This window comes from Clytia hemisphaerica, unplaced genomic scaffold (assembly GCF_902728285.1).
Source record: "Clytia hemisphaerica strain Z4C2 unplaced genomic scaffold, Clytia hemisphaerica genome assembly, whole genome shotgun sequence".
Lineage (NCBI taxonomy): Eukaryota > Metazoa > Cnidaria > Hydrozoa > Leptothecata > Clytiidae > Clytia > Clytia hemisphaerica.
In genome coordinates, this window is record NW_027104495.1 from 224,872 (window position 1) to 249,144 (window position 24,273).

General features: G+C 36.2%; 1 protein-coding gene across 2 annotated transcripts; it reads left to right on the forward strand.

Moving 5' to 3' along the window:
• The first annotated feature begins 5,924 nt into the window (after positions 1–5,924).
• On the forward strand, positions 5,925–21,891 carry LOC136821664 (serine-rich adhesin for platelets-like). 2 transcript variants are annotated; one of them, XM_067077873.1, is made up of 15 exons: positions 5,925–6,238; positions 9,621–11,936; positions 12,418–12,570; positions 14,170–14,331; positions 14,850–14,887; positions 15,131–15,368; positions 15,813–15,960; positions 16,377–16,609; positions 17,254–17,412; positions 18,078–18,194; positions 18,719–18,802; positions 19,069–19,171; positions 19,274–19,453; positions 19,745–19,930; positions 21,455–21,891. In XM_067077873.1, the coding sequence occupies exons 2-15, from the start codon at positions 9,651–9,653 to the stop codon at positions 21,475–21,477; spliced, it is 4,110 nt and encodes a 1,369-aa protein (XP_066933974.1). In that variant the 5' UTR covers positions 5,925–6,238; positions 9,621–9,650; the 3' UTR covers positions 21,478–21,891. The 2 variants fall into 2 exon arrangements, with proteins under 2 accessions (XP_066933974.1, XP_066933973.1); XM_067077872.1 differs by lacking the exon at positions 5,925–6,238 and adding an exon at positions 9,171–9,234.
• Positions 21,892–24,273: the final 2,382 nt, after the last annotated feature.

A 24,273-nucleotide genomic window follows, 5' to 3' on the forward strand; every position in this document is an offset into this window, starting at 1 on the left:
GGAAAAAGATCTACTTTTTTATTCAAAATTGTTAGTTAATTAAACTTAAAAAGTTTTTTTATATTTATTCTTTCATATTTTTTCTCTCTTTTGAACTATAGAAAGACATCAAAAACCGCTGTACACACGAAATTAAGAGCATACGTAAAGTAAATCAAGGGTTTGCGGGCGCCTTTTTAATTAAGAAAAAAGTTTTTAAATATGGGTTTCTAATTACAATTGAATTTCAAAACAATACGAACAATGGAAATGAACTTAGTGAATCAAGAAAGGTGATTGGCTTGTTCGCCTTTATTGTATTATAAAAAGCTAACGTACAATTAATAGTTAAAGTATCAAAAAAAAGTCTTTTCTCTTGCTGTTTTTAAAAAGTCTTTTTTATATATGAAAATACATTTTTTATGATTAGTGCAAAAGGTTTCATGCGAAAGCTATAAAAATGTGATTGTAATTTGATGATAGAGGAGGCTATAAACTTCGTGTGTTCTTAATTTCATTAGCTGATATTCAGTGACTATGAATTCAAAAGAAAAACGGACAAAAGCAAACAGCCTACTTTTTAAAAATTATTCATTATTTAAGGTTTAACAATTTCATTTTCTTATTCATCATTTCTTTTCAAAGCCTTTTGTGTTTTTCTGTAAACATCTTGTTTCATCGTGGACGGATGATTTTCGAAAAAAAAAACGAGGAGAAAAAAATCTTTTATTAACGATTCACAGCTCGTTAATAAGAAAAGGTGAAAAATTGTGGTTAATTCAAAAAGTAGCCTTCGTTGATGAAAAGCCCTAAAAATCTATTCATACTGGATAATTTGTAAGCTGATTATCATCAGAAAAGAAATTATTTTTGTGTCGAGGAAAAAAATATAGAAATAATAGAAATGGAATGAAATATGTTAAGGTTCCCATCAAATGAAATATTTCTTTTGCGTCTTGTCTTCGTTCTTTCTTTTGTCATTTCTATCCAATCAATCAAGATGATGAATGGGATATAGTAAAAATATTTAAAAAATATAAAAAATGGAATATTTCAAGTGTTAAAAAATTCTCATTGGAATGGAATATTTCAAGTGTATATTCTCATTCTTAAAGCCCCCCTCCCCCCAGCGGTTTGCATGAATGCGTAAATGGGCATTTTCGGTTGCGTGAATGCGTGAAAATTGGAAAAAAATGCGTGAATGCGCGCGTGAATGCGTGAATTGAAAAAACTTGCGTGAACGTGAAAATTTACTTTTTGATTGCGTGAATGCGTGAATCTGGGCTATTTTGTGCGTGAATACGTGAATTTTCCCTTTTTTCAACCGATCATGTGCAGTTTTCCCGATTTTCCAGTGTTTCCCCGATTTTTCCCAAAAATTTTCCGATTTTCTGAAAAATCGGGTTATTGTGTGAAACTGAAAAAAATTGCGTGATTGCGTGAATTGAGAGTCCGCTGGGGGGCCTCTTACAGGTCAGTGGAAACCCATTTCCATCCATCCTTCCACTCTTTTCCGTCAGCATATACAAGGACAAAATATGACCGAGAAGATTCTGCGGCCAAAAATTTCTTGGAAATTCAATTTCTCTTTCAAAAATTCCAGAAAAAGCTTTTTTTGAATCAAAAACTAATATCCCACCTAGCTTTCCGTCTGTGTTTTCCAGACATAAAAAAAACAGCAACTAATTTTCTGTCGTCGCCAGTAAACCCAGTAAAAATTGTTAAAAAAAAATAAATATTTTCTGATCCATAACGAAATAACGGCGCAAACTCCTTTGGCTTGGATTTTGCCAAGATCGAGGCCAAGATTTCGTCCCTCCACTAGACACAGGATTTATCCGTCCATGATAAATAGCCACCAAGTTTATGTATGTGTGTTTTTCAGCGACGGAGACGATAAGGTTCTTATTTGGCTAGATCCTAACCAGCCGAGGAGGACGGTAAATCAACAGTTTTACCGTCCTCAATTTTGCGGGTCAGAACTGGTCTGAGAAACCGTTCGAAAACCAGCCAATGCCAGGGTATTATCTAGCGCTATCATCAGTAAGTACAAAAAAAGTACCGTGAAAAGCACAAGTCGAAATCATATATCGACGCTGTGCCGACCAATCCAGATTCTATTCAGCGTGCACATTAACGCAGAGAAAACTAACCATGATCTTGGATGAGGTTCAAAGTTGATATTTTTATTCCCGTCGTTGAAAACACAGCTAAAAAGTGTCATCAATGCTTTTTAAAAAGAGTCATAGTGATAGAGAATCATAACATAAAACTTTCATTAAGGTGCCACCGCAGCAAAACGAACACATATAGTTGAATTTGCGTTCAAAAGGAATGATCTTAGCCATACAGTAATTTTTGTTAAGAGTGACCTCTCATCTGAGACAAAATTCTTTCAAATGCTAACAAATGTGTCAAGGGAGCGATTTACAGTCTACTTAGAGTGACATCCGTGCCTTGTCTTACACGTTTTTTATCAGAACAATTTCATAAGAATACGAGGCTGAAATTTGGCCAAAACCTAAGAACAAATTAAGAAGAATCTGAACCTCAGATTTCAGAAATTACTGAGAAGTACATGTTTCCATTTTAATTTATATTGACATTGAAAGCTGAAAAACTCATATAAATTAAAGCGAGCAGTCCGCAGCCAGACTTACTGGTTTTTCCTATAAAAAGCGTATATATCTGAAGATACTGCTCTGCATATGTTATTTTACTAATGTACACGTTTAGTAGACTGGCACGCCAGTCGGACTGGAACGGTATCGCGGGAAAAGTGAGCGTAGGAAGAAATTTTGTCTGTTAATCAGCAGCCTCTAACCAACTTTTGCTCGGTCTCCTACGCAGCTCCTATTTTAGCAAACGCCCGCCGCCTTTATGTTCCCGCCCTCTGCCATGATTAATTAACAGACTAGTTTGCTAGTCTACACGTTTAGCAGCATAACTGTATGTTCGAATACTTTGAGTAGAGTAATATTTTTAACCTATGAAGAGTGCTTAATAACTACTTGTGGTATAAAAAGGGAATTTTCCAGAAAAGGGAATTTCCTTAGATTCATTTAACTCTCCAGGGATAAGAAAAAGACAAACTGACATTTCAAAATGAGTAATCACATCAAAATAACTCCGTAAAATAAAAGTCTTTTTGATGATGATAAAACAATAGAGAGACCGTAAGAATGCTACCGTTAAGCGGAACTAAAATACTGAAAAACGCGCAAAATTATGAGATGTTTGCCCAACTTCCTTATGCGTGAAGCTATGAATGCCATCCTCAGAAGCTTTAGGCTTCCTTTCAATTACACTTACAGGTTTAGGTTTCTGGGGAATTCGTAAATAGTAAACTGCATACTGATACAGTCTGCTAGACATTAGTATGGTAATATTTGCTCTTCATCTTTGATTCTTTCTACAGTGATTAGATTGATACTCAGGGTAATCAAAAAGCTGATGATACACAGGGAACGAGGTTGAACTGTGGGTTATTCCAAATCGCTTCAGTCCATCTACCGTTCGAATTTGCAATATTTTGCGGGTTTTCGGGCTCCAAACATTCGGTTTTTTGACGTCACTTTTAACTTTTGAAGCTCTTGTAGTAGCGAAAAAAATCGAATTTGCGTCAATACACTTGAAAGGCTTCTATTTTGCAAAAATCGTCAAAGTGGAACTCACTAAGAAAGAGGATGAAAAATCCCGGTTTTTAGTGAGGTGCTCGCTATCTACATTACAGCAGAATCGGAGAACTCTCCAAGACCGCAGGTAGTATAGGAGGATGAATCTGTTAGTGGATGCCAGCAGCCTATACAGAAGAGACCAAATTAGATTGGGTAATCTGATCTAGGCGGTAAGTTACTGGGAGCTGAGAGTAGGTGTGACGCTCCACCTCAGCATTCGATCTCCCAGGTCTAGCGCAAATAGAAAAGGGGAAAGACTCCCTCACTCCCGGCTCCGCCGACAGCCACCAGATGAATATACTTACTAACTATCCACCTCTGTACTCGCTTTCCTAAACTTGATGATGCGCGCCTAGAGAGTGTTCCGGTTTCTACTCTGTCCGCTGTTTTCAAAGTAGCCATGTTAACATAAAAACATTCGATGTAAACACGCGTAGGGTCACGTGAAAAGAAGTGAGCAATCACAGCGGATAAAAGATGGCTGACAAAAATAGGGAAGCTAGATGTTCTTATGGTTTGTGTGTGTTTGAATTTTGACTTCTTATAAAGTGTTTTTACTGTTGTCTGTGTGCTGTTTTCTGAATAACGTAGAAAATCATTTCCAATGAAATATAGTAACTAGGTAACCATAGTTAATTGCCATGCCAAGTTTCAAAATTCTGAATGAGGGACAAGGCAGCAAGATGTGCGAGCGAAACAAGTGCAACATTGAGCTAGGCATTTCCTATGGGGTTTTGGGGGCAGTGAGCCTGGAGCCCCCTTAGAAGAATTTTCAACATTGAGTTGATGGGGAAATGACAAAACATGTCTATTTTTTCTATTTTCATCATTAATCAATCTAGCTGTGTTGGGTTGGTCTAAAAAGCAGGGTAGCCAATGGCAATACGACCCTCGACATGGCCCGAGAATTCTCGGGCCTCTTCGGGCCATGTTCGGGCCGAGAGACCCTATCAATTCTTTTGGCCCGAACATGACCCGAGTCATTCGATCGGGCCATGTTCGGGCCATGTTAAATGTTAAATTGATTCAGCATGTCCAGTCAAACAAAATTAGTACAAAATAAGATTTGTATGTTTTGTTTATAGCGCTAAAAAAACTTTACGAGCTTCCCGTGGACACGCTTCAGTTTAAAACCAGGACCAGTTTACTAGCAAATATTTCCACCCTAAGTATATTTATAACTATGTTTTCATACCAAATAAGACATTTAATATCTATATATATGAATTTACAACATTCATATATTTAATATAATTAAGAGAAACCAAGTTTTTCTCAAAGAAAATGTTAAAAAACTTCCGTCCTGAAATTACACGCCTGTTTAAATCATGTTTTCAAAAATTGGCCCGAGTGTGGTCCGTGCGTGGTCCGTGTGTGGCCCGAACATGGTCCGAATTCTCGGGCCAGCTCGGGCTATACTCGGGCTTTACGCAAATTCCAATAAAAGTTTTGGCCCGAGAATTCTCGGGCCATGTCGAGAGTCGTATGGCAATGGGGTAGCCAATTGGGCTAGGTTATGGGGTACCTCTTTTTGCCTAAACTTTTGAAATCTGAAACCTGTTTTCATGTGGAAATAACTATACAACATCTTGTTAATGATTCCATGTAATAAAATTTAAGATTCCTTTCGAACTTCAGCCACAATAGCCTTTTTTCCAAAGGTACTAAACTTTGTTACTTCTCAAGAGACCTGGCGCCATTTTGTCTTCCTTCTTGGCTTCGTTTGAAAATTTACAGACCCAAATAAAAATTATACACAAAACAGTTTTTAATATTTTAGATTTAGATTTTATTTATGTTTTTAATTGTTATTTCCCTGAAGCTGTAATTCGATGATAATAGCTTTGGAATCGCCTTTGGGCCATATGATCTCTAATCTTGTCATATCTTAACAATCCTTTGTTATTGAATCTGTTGTTTAATTTATATCATGTTTAGATGTTTCAAACAATTAATTCCTTTCAAAAATTTTTAATATGGCAGCTTATAATAATAGGTACAAAAAGTCTTTTGAAATAGCTCTATTATAATGAAGCTCTATTTCTTACTCCTCGTGCATTAACACGTGGTAATTTATATCTTTGTTTATCTTTGTAATCATACATGATCAATCTAAGTATCAATCAGATTCGTGCTCCCTGGTCAGTAAAATGTGGTTCTATGCATTCATTTTCGGTAATTCTATTCTGGTCTGTAAAATATTTAGGTACCCCACAACCTAGCCCAATTGGCTACCCCAATTGGCTACCCTGCTTTTTAGACCAACCCAGCTGTGTTTCGTCATTTTTGCGTGCTTTTGAGCGTAATTCTAATGAATATTTGTAAATGCGGGACAAACAGAAGATGTCGACGTTCATCGGTACAAAAGGTCGATTTGCATACATGTTTCGCAGGATGGTGGTGGACACTTGGTAACTATGTGATTTTGATGTTGGATGGAAGATTTTAACAATATTTTGCTTTCATCCAGATTGTGTCAAACGGACAATTGTTTGAAAGAAAATTGCGATTTCAAACCAATCAAATGTACCGTCAACTGCTCTAACTTGGGACGATTGGTCGAAACATGGGACTATTGATAGGTATTTGGCCTGTATTTCCAGACGATGTCAATCGAACAGAACAAAAATTGCAATCGAACCAATCGAACGCAAACAAACACGATCAAATGATTGCAATTCAATTGTCAAGCGTAATAGAATCTCAATCGAACAGCCGATTCCTGCGTAATATTCAATTGTGTTTGATTGCATTCAAGTAAGGCACTTAGTCACACTAGCGTCCAGCCAAAATGCATATCAAAGATTAATGCTGCAAAAGTTCTATATCGTTTACTTAAATCTCAAGCAAAAAAAATGCTTCACAAAACTTCCAAAGGGATTCATGAAAAAATAACCCGGTGCTTTTTAATGAAATAAACATTTTCAAAAACTTTGAGAAATTGCCTAAAATTTGACCCATAGATGAAAAAAATTGAGCCAAGCCAACCTTGAAAACTAATTTGAAAATCAACTTCCCAAGAAAAAGATCTACGAGGGAGGCAGAACCCACCTAGATCCGCGCACCGCCGGGTAAGCTGTTTCCCGGAAATTTTGCCGGACCTCAAACAATGACCCATTTACATGTGCGGAATTATTTTTACTTTAGCGTATAAACAAGGCCTTAAAAATCGAAGCGCTGTCTCGGGATTTGAATGACAAAATTTGGTTGGTTGATATTTGGCTGCTGCACGTTCGCAATCTGTCATTTTGTCTCATTTTAAGTTTTCAAGTTTTAATTGATTGTCTTGGGATCTTGAACTTGATTCAGGTAACTCTCATCCTTGTTGTTAAAATCATGAACATATAAACGACTGGACATCTATCTTTTATTGTCTCTTTGAAGCGAGCTTCGTTGCCGCCTGTATTTCAAAATTGGTATAAAAAATCCGACAATATTCCGTCATAATTTTATTTCTTTGAACTATTTAGGTGAAAGGATCGATAGAGCTTGAACATTACTCCTAATGTACAAAAAAATTATTTTCTAAATTTTTCACAAGTTTGCAATATATTTTATCAACATTTTCAACTCTAAAATGCAGAATTTCAACAGCGTGTATACTTTTGAATCCCTTTTGTCACTCCAATAATTTTTTTTATGACTTGAAAAAAATAACTTGCCAAGGTTGAGAGCCTGTGTCATAAGAATATCGAAATTAGAATGTGACACTCTCTGAAATTATTAGACACTTTTAAGGCAAAATTTAGAAATATTAGTCGGAGTTTTGACAAGCTGACAATGATTTTGCCTCTGTTATCTTTGTTATGATATAGATAAAAGACTTGAGAAGAGTAGAACAACAGAGACTTTTGTCGAAGTTTTGACGTTGTTAGCAACGTATTCCCAAGTGGTATATCATCAAAATCTATTGTTTCATTTTATGCTTTTAACGAGGCGGCAACGAAGCTAGCAGCCCTTTCTACAAAAAGACAAAGGAGATGGATGTCCAGTCGTTTATATGTTCATGTTAAAATACATCCTGTAGATGACTGATGTTGTTTTTTCTGAAAGCTTAATTTCCTAGTGTGACTAACTGACAGGGGAGACAGAACTCACCTATATCTGTGCACCACTGGATAGGTTATTTCCCGGAAATTTTGCCGGACCTCAAACACAGACCCATTTAAATGTGCAGAATTATTTTTACTGTAACATATTATAAACAAGGCCTTAAAAATCGAAGCGCTGTCTCGGAAATTGAATGACAAAATTTGGTTGGTTGATATTCTGGCAACTCTCATCCTTGTTGTTGCAAATACATCCTGTAGATGACTGATGTTGTTTTTTCTGAAAGTTTATTTCCTAGTGTGACTAACTGTAAGGTTATATTGGTTTGATTGATAGTTGAATATGTTTGATTGGTTCGATTGATTTGATTGATCGTTAATTACATTCGATTTATCTTCGATTTCGTTCGATTACGATTATGTTTGATGAGTTTGATTGCGATTAAATTAAATTGGGTCACTCCGTTGGAGCTTTTTAGCGTGGGCGGTCGAGTGCTCAAGTACTGTATGAAAGGAAATAAAATCTAATACAATTGAATCAAATCCTGGGTAATATTCAATTGTGTTCAATTGCATTTAATTGATTCAAAGTTCGCTTCGTTCAATTGACACCGTCTGAGTATTTTCACGTTAAAGGGGCTATTCCATTTTTAAACCAGTTTAAACCATACAGGGATACATATATTTTTATTCAAAAGACTGTCGCGTTAGCCAAAACATCTATTGATGAACTTTTCCAGGGGGGTTTGAGCCTTGATTTTCCTAGGGGTTTTTATTTTGTTCATTTTTCAGATTTTCCAAGGGGGGGTATTAAAGGTTTCCAAGGGGTTCTCTCCTCATAAACTGACATCAATACTCTTGGGTACCTAATAGCTGGGGGAATTAGAATAAGCGGGGGGTCAGCAGGGGGGTTGGAATAAAAATATCCTGGGTGGAAAATTTTTGAAAAGGTGGCTAATACAACAGAATTAGGACAAAAGAAGGAACTTTCATAAACATTTCCCCAAAAATTAATAAGCGGGGGGTTGGAATAAGAATGTCCTGGGTGGAAAATTTTCGAAAAATTAATTAGCGGGGGGGGGAGGCTATTAGGTACCCAAGTGTAGTCATTTTCCAGGCCCTTTTCACAAAATTTCACTTTCCAGGGGCGTTGGTACCCCTAATTTTTGGAAAATTTGGAAATAAGGGGAATTTTCCCGCGAAATCTGGTTTTAGCAAAAATAATTTTTTGAAAATGCAGGAGCTGCAGGAGAACATTCTCAAAAATGCGGGAGATTTGGCTAATTTTTTTCCCGCAGGAGAAAACGTTGGCATGCTGGAGTCTCCCCTCCAATGCAGGAGAGTTGACAACTATGAGTTTCCAGGGGATGGTTTGTTATCCAAAATTTCCAGGGGGGGGGTTAGTGAAAAAAGTTTCTCAATACCCCTGTACAATTTTTTTTGGAATAACCTGATTGTACCGCGGACAAGAGGAGAGCGATTAATGCAGCCAATCGAACATGATTATTGAATACAATTGAAGCAGCAAGGTAATCGAACAGCAAATCCTGGTGATATTTGATTACAATTTGATTGCGTTCGACAATCAAATGGCAATTATTTGATTGCTTATCGACATTTGGTTTGTTTCGATTGACATCGTCTGGTTTCATAATTAAATCACAATCAAACCAATAGAATGTGTTTATCTTAAAGCCCATTGGATGTAGGAATAATTGAGCTTATCTTATCTTACCAAGTTAAAAACCTAATAAATGTTTTGGTCAACAACAGGCAATCTCAAATAGACTCTTTATATAGATGACTTACGAATAGATAAAACTTTTTCAGGCTAAGGAAATGAAGACTTTTAGACTTAATTCATAGGTTAAGAAATCCTTTAGTAATATGTTTTTTCTTATTCTACTTTTTTCAGATGAGAGAAGACCCTGCAAAATAAAAAATTATGAAAATTTCCACCATCATCATAACAATATGGACTGTGTTGATGTTTGATAAAACTTCAATTGCATCTGCATCATCATTTATCTCCTCTAAGTCTAACCAACACGAATCGTTTTCATGGAGTACACAAAATTCTGGTGTTTTGACATCGGTTGATAATCTTAAACAGCCAACAACTTTAGCTCCTTCAAATACATTCACAACGATGTCAGAAGGGTCAACATCAATCATCGGCCCCAGCGAATCCACTATAGATAATTCGCTGGATAATTCTGGAATAGTAACAACACCTGTTACCATCTCTGAGCAATTGTCTACGTATAGATCAGAAACCATTTTACAAAAATTTTCTACGCAATCCAAACTTCATTCAACATTTTCAAACACATTACCCGTTAGTGATAGCTCAATCATTATTAGTACTATTTCAGACCAATTCAACCCTTTAAGCTCTCTTACGATAAAGAATTTACCGTCACTAACAACAGAAGTATCATTCTCAACACCAGCAATGGCTTCGTTAATGAACCAAGAATCAAGCTCACAAATATTGACGCATTATACACAATCCTTATCTAGTAACATTGATGTCTCCAGTCAATCAAGCGGAACACAATCTTTATCCAGTAACATTGATGTCTCCAGTCAAGCAAGCGGAACACAATTTTTATCTAGTAACATTGATGTCTCGAGTCAATCAAGAGGAACACAATTTTTATCTAGTAACATTGATGTCTCCAGTCAAGCAAGCGGAACACCATCTTTGTCTAGTAACATTGATGTCTCAAGTCAATCAAGAGGAACACAATCAAAGACACTATCAGAAAATTCGCCAAATCTTTCTTCATCAACAACATCGATACAGTATCCAGACTCATCTTCATTTTCAACTCAAATGCAACTTTCATCAGTCATAACATCCAACATTATTGTGGACTCAATAACTTTTACCAAGACAGAATCACTGACCAAAACTAGCACACCATTGATCGAAAATGTTTCAATTTTCTCTTCTATGGTCAATGAATCTGTTTCTACAGTAACATATTTGCCAAGATTTACAGCAAGTCAAAGTAACTTTTTGGAAACCAAATCTTCTATAATGGAGGAATCAGATATCCAAAGTTCCCAAGCATCAGAAATCGTTTCGTCTTCAAATTTTGATTCCTCCTTCATCATTTCAAGTCAACTAAATTTGATATCAACTGATACGTCATCGTCAGTCTTTACTTCTTCAAAAATGATAAGTGAATTTATTGAAAACTCAGAAACCTTACTTTATTCTAGCTTGGAAACCAGTAGTTCTTCATTTTCTAATCTTCCTCTTTCATCCAACTATGAAGCATTTGAATCAATAACATTATTGACAGAGTTAGTCCAAGCATCTGCTTCCTTATTCACCGTATCAGTTGATGTATCATTGTCCAGCATTAGATCATCTATTGACATAGAACAATCACATACTTTACAGAAGACTCCTGTATTTTCGACTTTCTATACTCAACTTTTATCTACTGTGTCAACAAATAAAATCTCAAGCTCGATATCCTCAGTAGGGAAATCCTCCATGATTCCGTCACAAATGAAGAGCTCAGAAGCATTGGCAACATTAACATTAATATCAAACATGTATTCATCAATAAATACCAATGTCTTGAATAGTTTTTCAACTTCCGAAACAACATCAACCAATGTTGCATCAATTCAACAATCAGATAGTATACTCGTTTCCCATGACTCATCATTACCAACAACTTCAAAAAGAGCAGAACACTCAACATTTGTATTAGGCGGTTCATCGAGTTCATCCTTACTCCAAAGTTCCAAGAAAGTTATGGATTTTTCAAGTAATATTAGCCCTGAAGTTTCTTCATTCAAGGTCGATCTGGAACCTTCATCGACACTGATATTGATAGAACCCACCAGTTTTGTACACAATATACCAACTTCAGCTGTATTTGAAAGTTCAGAGAAAAGCATCGAATCACAAAGCCCTGCTACAACCACGAGGGTTAATCTTCATCAGACATCTTCGTCACAAATCATAGTTTTAATCAGCTCATCAAGTATCAAAACATCAACATCGATACCAGTTCAAATATTACCAAGCGCGTTACCAGTTAATAATGACAAACTAACCAAGATGGTTCTTCGAATTCCTCAAAATGTTGACGTTTCTACGGAAGATTTCAAGAGAAAAACGACTCAAAGTTTGCAGGCTGTTTACAACCAAGGGAAGACTAATCGGAAAAGGAAAAGAAGAAACATTGCAAATGATGTTGTTGTTGTGAGTTTAAATGCTTTCTGAAGTTTCCTAACTTCTTTCAATCTTTTTCAAGTAAGCCAACTTTCTGCCCTCTTTCTGCCCTCTTTCTGCCTACTCTAACAATTAGAATAGACAGGGCAGAAAATCAAATAATCAACCCATCTCTTTTCTTTTTTCTCCAGTGAACAAGTCAGATAATGTCTCCATCTTGCCTCTAATTTAGACGGCCGACTTTCTGCCCTGTCTTTTCTAATTGTTAGAGTACGCAAATAGTGGGCAGTAAGATGGCTTGCTTGAAAAAGATTGAAAAAAGTCATTGCCATCTATGTCAAAGGAGGGTTAGACAACCAACTTTGTGCTCAATTTAGAGGTAAAGCAAAAAGTAGACCATCTAAACCAGGGCTTCATCTCTATATCAAAAGTCAACGTTTACTGTCATATGCATCAAAGTGGATTGTGAATTTGTTCTTGTAATCGCATCTTTTTCCATTATCACTTACAGGTGAAAAGTATTACTCGTCAACCATCCAATCCTGAAGATGTGGATGTCCGATTCTACATCGAGGAAAATGGTTCTATCTTGCCCACACAACAAGTCATGTCAATATTCAATAAAGTCCCTACTTCTGATGTAGATAAAGAAATGGGTTATACTGTAAGTCTAGTATCTTTTTTTGATCTCCTCGTTTCTGATGCCTCTTAAATTAGTGAAACATTTTATTTTGATTCTCTTAAAAATTCATTGTTTGGAATGAAATGAAATGTTAGATTGGTTAAGGCGCCTGTGTGGCCAGACCAGTCAGGTCCGCAGTTTAAATTCTCGCTCATTGCAATGTCAAGTTCTGCTCTTAGATAGATGAGCCGCCTGAAAACAACCAAAAGACTTCCCAGATTACTAGGGTGCCCATCTTAAATGTGGACTCTATCTATGAGATATATTTTGATGGGAACACAAAAAGACTTTCCACGACATTCTTTCGGAGAAAAAAAGGGGGTTTTCAGTCTTTTAATTCCGAAAGAAAATTGTTTTGATTATCACACTATGAGCTCGTTAAAAATGAGAATCGATGTTATTCATCAAAAAACTGGTTCATCCCAGAATCTTAATATGTCGTTGTTGTAGGAACTTGGAGGGTCAGTGCAAAACCTGGCCTACCTCTGTTGCCCGGTTATATGGCCTTCCTTGGCCATATTGGCCCACCAAAAAATCTATTTAGACGACCCTTAGGACCTTCGGACCAAAACATGGTGAAAGTCTTTTGATCCGAACCAGATTCGAACTCTTGCCCTGATAGTGCGTGAAGCCTTGGGCAACTGGCTGACTTCTGATAAAGCGCTGGGAAGACTTTTCAGGGGTGTTCATGGGCTTGCCACCGAGCTCAAAAGGGACACTTAGAGTATTGCAAAGGTGCAAAACAAACATGGAAGTAATGGATGCTTTGTTCACAGAAGGGCTACTTTCTCAATGTTTAGTTAAATAGTTTGTATTGTATTGGGTGTATGCCTTTTTCTGTATTCAACATTCAACATAAAGTTAGAATGGTTCGAAGAATTGTTATTAAACATAATTCTGTTCTTCAGAGTCCTGTTCAATTTTTTCTGAATGGAACATAAAAATGACATCAATAATTTACAAATCCATTTTTATTCATTATACTCCATGTAGGGAAACTTCAAATAATTCTTTCACTTTTAATAAAAATATTTTTTCAGTTGTTATTAGCAACTAAATATAAATGTGAAAAGCAAAGTGAACATATTGGAATTAGACGTTTCTCTTCATGTGCGAAGTAAAGGGGAAAGTTTTAAGGAATTTTTTGTCTTGTTATTTTTACCTCAAGTTTCAATTCTGGATGAACATTGCTTTTAAAACCGCTATCTTTATAATAGAGAGTCGCCGTTTATTCTCAAATGTAAACTGTACCGTATTTTTTTTTCTTCAGAATCTTTTCCCTCTAACATCGAAGGAAGGCTAAAAATAAAAATGTCTATCTTGTTGAAAAGTTGGAAGTTTTACTCTTTAGGCTCCTCCTTCACATAGGTTTCTTGCGTTGTCTTAAGAATACGATATAATTCGTGCTTATCATCCGAGTTTTTGTAGAGATGTGCGCTTCAGACTGACTGTCATCCAAATCGTAAAGATTTCCAAAATATATTTAATATACAGGGAAGGTGTATATGATGACAGTCTGAGATTTGAAAGTCTGGAAAGTTTAATTAAAACTGTACACTTTGAAGGATTCTAATTTTTCAGGTATTAAGAATAGAGAGTGTTCAACAAACAACTACATCAGACGATGAGATTGCACCTTGGATTATCGTTGTAGCAGTCCTTGCACCAATTGTTCTTTTACTGACGATTGTTTTGTTGGTTAGTTGCTATAGAAACAAAGCTTTGAGGAAGATACAACTGCATGTAAGTTTTCACCCCTTTTGTTATCCTTGATAAAAAACGTTTCTGTTGAACTTTAGATATATGTTATCCTCGCAGATTTGCAATAGCCGTGTCTGATACAACCTTTAATATTCTATCAAGTCGTGATGAAGAGTGATTGGCTGATTTTTTCAAAGTTCGAGTCCTAACAGATCCTAATAAAACGTTTTAAATTTGTATATGTAATCACATGATAACGAGTGCAATTCGAGAATAATTGCACGAGTGATTTTTTTGTTATTAATTCGGAACAAAACAATCGCGAGTGCAATTTTCGAATTGTACGAGTTATTATGCGATTACGAGCTAATCGCACTCATATTTTTCTCTCAAAGAGTGTGATTGACGATTAATTGCTCTCTACAGGATGCAGTTAATGATTAATTGCTCTGTTTGAAGGAGCGCCAAATAAGAAAAAATAACTCATCGTGCGATTATGCCCATTATTATCAAGGTGGAGATTTTTCATTTTCAATGTTTCAGTTTTTATTTTCTTTAAGCCTTTGGTAGAAGATGAACCACAACTCTACAAAGAGGGGTAAGAAATATATCTTTCTCTCAACCCTAGGGCTTGTCTCGGCAAGTGGGTTGAAAAAAGCCCGTTTTGGGATAAATTTCGCGTCGACTTTTCACGTGAATCGAAGATCTAAAAGTTTTGCGTGGACAATTTTGCGAATCGGCCACTCTTTGACCTAATTTCTTTTATTTTCCTAGGGATTTTGGCAGAAATCCAGTTTTTTAATTTTTCGTGAAAGTTATCAAAATGGATGTTATTTTTCAGTTTAAACCAAAAGATCTTGACGCCACGCGAACAAAAATACACAGACGACAATCCACCAAAAACATTGCCACCCATTCTCTCACCTAACTACAAAGTAAATAACAAGAAGAAGAAAATGCCGGCAGCCGATCGTTTTGAACAATTTGTTGAACGAGAGGAAGAAGAAATCTTACATTTCGTACCCAAAATGAATAAGAAAAACTTCAAAGCGAATTCTCTGGTCAAACCTTTGCAACCGGTATGGAAAATTTTATAACTATCTTTTTTTGTCAACAGTTGGCGCTGATTTTAAATGGTGAAGCTTCGTCGTAATTTCTTCATCGGAAGGTTTTTCCGCTTTTGCTGAAGAAATTTAGCACTTCAAAATGTTCTTACCTACAACAGATCAAGCGTGTAGTATACTTAAACATAATCTCGAAACCTATTTCTTTGATAAACAGTCTCTCTAGATTTTGGTTTTTTCTTATTGGACCTTTTATTATAAACTTTCCTTTACATCTCCTTTTTACTGCTATATTGGTTTTCCAGGTTTTGCCAAAATTACGTAAATAAAGGAAATCCACAATTACGGAAACAGACGTTCGAATTTGCAGAGGTGACCCCTTACGCAGATCGAACGTTTGCTTCCACAATGGCGAAAGTTACATAACTTGAAAAACCTCTATGCTTCTTACATTTTCAGAACAAGAGTATCGCGGCGGAGATTGAAGATTTGACGAGAGGTTGTAAGAAGTTTCAAGCGAATCCGATGAGTAAGAATGTTGGCGTTCGTCTTCATGCTGATATTCTTTCGCCACCTTCCTCTAATCGCTCATTGGCTGATGGCCAAGGTAACCAAGTGTTGAAATACACGTTTTTTAATCGACTTCGGGTCTTCTCAATTTTAAGCCTATGAGTTTTAAGCCTAAAATTGTTCTTCAAATGTTCTCTTTTTTAATCATTTTTCACCGTTTTGTGAGTATTTTTGTGCGATTTTTTAAGAAACATGGCGTGTTAGAGCTTGCAAAGCCTAAAATAAATGTATTCAACTTATTCTTAATACATATTTTTGCCCTCAAAGCCTTGGCTTTTTAAATACTATTTCGTTCTTATAAAAAGACATCCTAAGTGTATTCCCGCCCACTGTACTGCCATACAATACCTATGTCGACAAATTTTCCTGGATGATTTCAAGACACTTTTATAAAAGAACACACATTTATAAAAGGTTAACATTTTAAAGGTTTTTTTAAAAATAATTTTCTAGCATCGACCCATCTAGGGATGTCGTCACCATTACACCATTCACGATTTGATTCTCCAGGAGGTCTGACATCGTCTCTCGGTGATAGTCCTGAACATCTTCGAATCATGGAGAAGATATCAGCTCTTCAATTGACTGTCGATTCTTTACAAGGGAAAAGAGGAACGAAAAGCGAAAGTGTTAATGAAAGGAAAAGTGTTAGCCAATCAACGGTGCTCAATGAAGCAGATGAAAAGGTATGGCGGGCTGAATGATGTATTTAATAATAATGTTAGTAATAAACATCAGTGTTAAAAGCTCTTCAGAATCAGACCGATTTCCGTCTCAGCAAAGTTTAAAGATGTTTTCCCGTCTCAAAATTCTGCATAATTCACCAAATTTTAAGAAAATATGCTGATTTTCTTCGTAAAATCGCTTTGACCATTCCATTTTCCATTTCGGATTTTCGGATTTCACTTTATTTCATTTCAATGTTCTGTTAATTTCACCCTTACTACCGTAAACCAGTTTTCCTCCAGGATTATAAAATTCTAATCAGCACGATGCACTGTCACACTTATTTTAGTTCACATTATGCTGTAACTTGAATTGTTTTACAATCTTGTACCAATGAATAAGGCTCTATACAGCTAAAAACGTTTAACAAAAATGTGTTTACCGATTGTTTTTAATCAAAAGTGGGATATGTGAATGCTTTTAAAAACAGACATACACCTTCCAAAGTAGGAATAGGCCCTCCAACCTAAACAGATAAAGACGGACGGGGGTTTTGTCCGAAATTAAGGACAAATAATTTTTCGTATTTTTAGAAAAATCATTTTAGATTAAAATTCACTGCTCAGGAGATGAATTTTTCATATTTTCATTCATAATCTTTTAGCCTGATATCTCAAGGATTCGCAACAAAGAACGTATACGAAAACGTGAAGAAGCAAAAGCCAAACGCAGGCTAAAGCGTAATGAAGTTATCGAGTTGAACGATATGCAAAACCATGCCATCAATGATGAGGATGAAACCGCTGAACATTTGCCCGATATGGTATGCGAAATAATGTTTCGTTCAAATTGTCTTACTTTTAAATTCGTGAAAGTCCAAGTCAAACACTTGGTTGATACGTAACTTTCGAAAAGCTTATAACAATGGGCTGTTCCAAAAAATTTCCATACATTGGGGGGGGGGGATGGAGGAACCTTTTCAATTCAATACGAATTTTTGAAATGTGTTTGCAAAAAAGAACCTGGAAATAATCCTTTTCATGATTTAAAGTGAGGGTGGACGAGTCAGTCCTTTACCCCTGGAAAGTTTAAGAATCGATTTTTACTCCCTGGAAAAACGAAAAAACACATATTTAGACCTCCTGGAAATTTCGTCCCGGATTTACCCCCCTTGAAATGTTCGTCCACCCCCTGGAATGGTTATAAAATGGAATGACCCAATCTTGTTTTAGAGATATTTTTGTTATGTCCGTAAAATATAAATCACTCTAAAAGCAATAGGTATAGGAAAGGACTCTAATTGTATGTCTTCCAGGGGAATAAGAGAAAAGTAATTTTACTTCATGTCTAAACATATGCGGAATTCATTCACACAGAAAAAAATATGGAGCCTTGGCGCGGTTTAAGATTCTTGAAGTAGACTTATTTTCAGAACGGAGTTCATAGCGTTAAATTTTATATTTAACCAAACTTACTTTTTCTTCACAGAACTTGGACGGTGAAGATTACAAAAAGAAGAAGGACGCAGTCAACAAGTTGTTGAAGAAGAAAAGGAAAATGAAAAAGTCCGGGAAAATTGTACCTTCGCTTCATTCTACGGATACGGTAAGTTGCGTATTTTAATCCAGTTATAAGAAGTGCAGCGAGAAAAAGAATGAAAATTTTTACACGGGCGTATTAACAGGTACCCTACTTATCAGTGAAATTCTGGTCTGTAATTTAAACGAAACAGATCTTAAGTGAAATACGTTCTGGTGAAGAGGTTCTGGTGAAGAGGTTCTGGTTACCTGAAATAGCGACCCTATAAAATTTTCCTATATACATAAAAAAGATAACAAATAGCTATTACTTAACCAACCAGTTTCTTGAAACCTGGAGAGTATACACCTATCAACCTTTAACGGCGCGGACGATTTACCAGGGGACTGGTAATGAATTTACAAGGAAATGACAGCGAAATATTTTGTCTTTGGGAATGTTAACGTAACGACTCCAGTCATTCTGACGTCATTCCTTACTGGTAAACTCGATTCCAGATTGGCAGGTGTAATAAAACTGCCCTCATTCTCAACGAAGTGTAATACGTGAATAAATACTCATGAAAGAATGACTGTTTTTATCATTTCCAGGAAAGTCCACGTTCAATGTGTACAAGTGACGAGAATGATGAGAAACCTTTGTTCAAACAATCAAGGAAACAACGTTTCTATAATGTAAGTGACTTGTTGCTCTAACCGTTCGCGTTTGTTGCCGGGGTTTTTATCCAAACAAACACGATGAAGGCTGAATTATTCGTTGAAAATTTGTCTTCGTTTCCAGGATGAAAATTATGAACATCAGCCGATTAATTGCTCGAATCTTGATTTATGGCTATGACTTTGAATCATGCCGAGGTATAAAATTTCAAAAAAGTAAAACATCACTAGCTTCATTTTTGCTGAAAATGACTCATTATCCTGTTCTTCTATTCTCTTTTCAGCAGCCAGAAGATATGTCACCTTTTCAAGGGCGGTTACCGCCATTGCATTACCCTAATCCGTACATGCCGGGCGTTGGCGTATTCCCACCACACCCTATGAGTGGTAAGCATTGTTCTTAATCATCGATCTTAGCACAAGGAGTATTTGACAAATTTTCTTGTTACCACAAATCTACATATAAAAATGTCCTTCCCTTCTTACTAGGCCCTTACCCGAGTATGGTACCAACATTCTACGCTTCACCGACCATGCATGATGGTTACCATCAACCACCCAACATGTTCACTTCACCATGGGGTAGGTTACCTCAGAGTAGGATTAGAGGTCTGGAACCAAGGATCGAACAACTATCACCTGACTCAACTGAAAGCAATAATAATGAAGGTTAGGGTTCTTTATTTAGCTTATTCGCCTATTTTCAACATTTCTTTCTGGGTGGAACAAAATCTTAATCTCGAACAGTTTGAGCTGAAAATCCTAGCTTTTCCAATTGATAGGACTTTTTGGTTAGAAATGTCATGGTTATGAGCCTTGATTTTTAGTCTGTGTTCTTGAAACATCGAAATTTCCTATAGAATTATGAACGATTATATGACTGTAGGAGATAATCTATCGCATTAACAACATAAATTTTGACGCAGTAAAAATAAAGCTCTTCTATTGTCTGCTTTGCAGATCTTTCATCGAGTTCGGCGGGTATGGTGTTACCGAATGGTCGTGGTCAACCTCGCAAGAAGATACGTCACGTGACGGAACATGATATCGAATCATTGGAGCGAGCGCAAGCCTCCGCGCGTGCCAAACTGAAAACGGTGCTTGATAAAGCGAGCGAAGATGCAAGGGAATTGCTACAAAGCTCTGGTGAGTGTTTATAATCGGATTTTTGGGCAGACCTGGGTAGACTTAAGCTTCCTCATAAGTATAAGAAGTAGTCCCGAAAAGTTCATTGTCTTTTTATGTCCGAAAGTCCTGAGGGGATTGTGTTTTTACTCTGTGGTACTCTGTACCAGATTCTTAAATATAACTACTCTTAGGTTCCAAATAAACGTCCCCTCCCGCTTATTAATTTTTCGAAGATCTTCCAACCCCCCAGTCCTTATTAGGACCCAATTTTTTGAGAATATTTTCAGCTGTCAAAGTGAAGGCCCCTTATTTTGCTCTAAATAGCCTGATTTTAGCCTATATTTACCTTATTTTTCGGTTTTCAGAAGTACAATTTCCAACCCCCAGCCCGGCAATTAGGTCCAATACCCACCCTCGTTTATTAAAATCTCGAAAATTTTCCAACCCCCCCCCCCTTTATTCGAAGTCCCCCCTGTTTATTTAGAACCTAAGAGTAATCGTAGAACGGCAGTGAAGTTTAAAATTTCCGTATATTGGGTCTGCTGCTTACAGAAAGGCTTAGTGGATGGCGGTCAAAAATAAAAATGATGAAAAATTCTGAACGCTTGCACCATAGTATAGCATAAAATCTAAGATCGGATCTTAAAGCCGAAACTTTTTATTTCTTCCTCTTCCTTGCACGAAAGAAAAACTAATTGGGTTTTCTCATCTATGTGCGTATGTAACAGGATACAAATTTTATGATTTATCTTTTACGAAACAAATGATGCCTTCTGGTAATCAACATTTTGGATGTCTTTTCAATTTTGCTTCCTGTTTGGCATGTCTTCTGTAAAAAGACAACCAAGCTTGTATAGTTGTTTCGATACCTAATGGTTGGGTAATTTTTAAGTAGCCGGCTCATATTTTCTTTCAAGTCAAAAAACCGCTAAGTAAAACATTGCTCGTTAATTATTAAATTTTGGAAAAGCTGTGTCTAGGAAACAGTTTCCTAGCAAACAAGGAATTACTATACAAGTTTCTACGGAAATTTGAATATATCGCGAACGTTGACTGGCTGGTATTTCCTATTAGACCACCAAAAGAAAAGTAATTTCTCATGGATTGTTTGTGAACTAAGAATTTCCTAGTTGCATCTTCCTGTCAAAGTGTTTCTCTCTTGGTGGTCTAACAACGATTACAATATTCCAATACCATAGAAACCCATATAGTATCCCCCTGTTTGTCTGTTTGTCTTGGATCTGTTACATTTACGTAGCTTCTCAAAATACTTCGATCAATGAGTGACTTCACAAAGCCAAGTAAGATTTTTAGCGAAGAATCATTGATACACCTTTTCGACCGTAGTCGCGCGGGTATTTTTCTGTCCGCTTTATCCCACTAAAACCGTCCCAATCCTTTTTTGACGCATTTTTCTATTGTCTATTTGTGCGAAGAAAGGGCTGGGACGGTTTTAGTGGGATAAAGCGGACAAAAAAATGCCCGCGCGACTACGGTCGAAAAGGTGTATTGATCATTAGCTACTATTAATTTTTTTTCCAGGAAAAGAGAGTTCGATTACGTGACGATAAAAGAAACAAAAGTGTTCAAATTTAGAATCTTTCGTGAGGTGATGACAGTTTCCAGCAAAAATCAATATCATTGAAACTTGGTGCTATGAGATCCATTGGTCCACTTGGCATTGTGATCTCTTGGAGAAAAAAACTCTTGTAAAAATATTAGAGAAGTTTTATCAAATGATGAATGGAGAAATGGCTTTTTCCATGGTCCTGATTGAAACTGACTCGGTAGAATCAACTTACACCATGTAAATGCCCGATGAAAAGTTTTGGAGAATCATATTCGCATCGGCATTATGAGATTAAGTTAAAACATTTTCTTTGACAGTTTTCGATACGGCGAACACGTTGAGAATGGTTAAAATTCTGAGGCTTATGACCTGATAAAAAAGCCAACAGCTCTCGAGTTATCTGCTTTCCGTTCACCCAGGACCCTACGAGCAGTGACAAATTCTAATAATTTGATAGTTCATTTTTTGTTGATATCAAGTAGAACAAAAGACTAAAAATTGACGAGGAGATGAATTCGAGAGAGTTGCAAGTACAGTCAATTTTCACTTATTTGGACCTCTTTAACTAGCAATTCTAGAACAAGGCTTTATAGTAGGGGGCCATTCTTTAGGACCCGTGACAACAATTTACAGAGTGGAATTTTTTTTGCTCATTCGAAAGAAGAATGTATTTAGAAACTTTTTTGAGAGGGAGCAAGTTAATTAGGTCCAGCAATTTTTTTTATGGGGAAAAGACTGACGTCACAAGCAAAAACCCTTGGGACCCGAAATTTGACGAAATTTCAAAGTCACTAAAACACAAAACCACTTATACCATCGGGAAGCTCTCGAAAAACGATATAGAGGAGTTTTATATTAAGCGGATATGGTCCATTTCTCAACGTAACTCGAATTCTCAACTTTTTGACGTTAATTTTCTCGAGTTAGGTTGAGAAATGGCCCCCTACTATTGGTCTTTGTAAATATTAAAAATATTTTGTTTATAAAAACACACAGCATTTTTATATCATTCATCAATTTTTTAAACCGTAGAAATTAGAGAAAATTGTAAATATGGTGTGCAATAATGATATATAACTGTGCGACATGAGAACAATTTGCTCTGCCTTTATTTTGATCTTATTTCTGATGTTTTTGCTTGTTGGTTGCATATCCTTCAGTAGATTTTCCTCGGCTGGAGGAGATGCGAATTTGCTAATAATAAGTCTCTCATATCTTAATTTTCTTTGCATGAAAAGCACCACTGTTAGATACTTACAGTTTAAGACTCCTCCTGGTTAATTAGCTTGTTTCGGTTTTGGATCTGGTAGAAGAATTTCTGGTTGTTATTGACCCTCGTATAAGGAAATTCGTGGTTGTTCGCTCACTTATCAGGGCGGAGAATCTTAAAGATGTTGTTTTGAATCTGAAAGTTTGCACACAAAGATAGTTGACCAAATAGATAAAGGTAAAAAGTCTTTCATTTTCTAAAGGCCATCCTCTCTCCGAGAAGTAAATTTAAATCCATTCACTTTACCTGTGTACTCTTTTTTGCATCACGTGGAAATCACTGTCGTGATAACTCTGACATGGTCTCTACTTTAGTAGTAAAAAAATGCAGCCATTTAAAGCACCTCCTGTTAAAAGCAAATGGACTTCAAATATCGAGGGGACATGCTGGAGTTTTTACAAGCTCTTATTTGATTTGGTTAGTCGTTAAGATGTAATAAAAGAATCTCATTACTTTTTCTAAATAACGCGTCATCTCTATCACTTTAAATGATCAATTAGCGAAGTATCTTGTAAAAACTCCAGCTCATCCCGATATCGATGGATCTGAGTTGTTTTAGCTAAGACATCAAAAAAGGGGATCTTAAGGAATGTTTCGTAGGTGGACAAAATAGTCTTGTACGAACTAACAAAACGAAAAATGCACATGTAGCTAGGAAATAGTAACTGTTGCTACGTGATCGCTCACTTTCCGTTATGTCTCAAAAATATCAACTTCAATATCAGACGCAATATAAAATATCTCACTGATAATTTGAAAATATTTGACAATTCAGACAAGCTACCATTTAGAATGTATCCTTCCTCATTTTTTGACTGCACGTTTTCTTTATATTATGAGAACCTTTTGTCGATACTCTAAAATTCAAAAAACTCAGGGTTGTTGTTAAACTGTCAATTTGGCCTTTTTCAGCCCTTTTATTGTTCGAATAAAATGCATGATCATAAAAGTACAGATTTTTAAAAATGAATTCCAAGATGGTGTTTCTTCTACTATACTTTAAAATCATCAGAAAGCAAAGTTTATTCAGAAGTAGGCTCTAGTCTATCTATACTCCATAGATCCTAGACTAGACTTGAAGCCCACCTCCCTCTATAAATTATATCGGTAATAGGCTAGGATAGATCGATGTATTGGAAAAACATCCAATATCAGGATAAAACAGGTCTACTGTATATATTGATCTACCCCAAAGCTACTTAATATCAATCCGTAATTTCTTAAAGCTCGTAGGCGTAGAACAACGAAAGATTATTTTTAACATCTTATAGCATGATTAGGGCACTATTTATTGGTCGATTTTGGTTAGCTTGATTGATCTTTATTTATGAAGCTGTGTGATCAATAGTTTCAGAGAGCTCTCCATGCTTGAATCAATTATTATCAATAATAGACGATATCGGCTTTACATGAAAACTCAGATTTGATCCCCGAATATTGCCCACAATGCTTTGCTTTGAAATTTTGTTTTGACTTTTTTTTCATTCTTGATTAGAACAATTTTATGAGATCGATAGCACA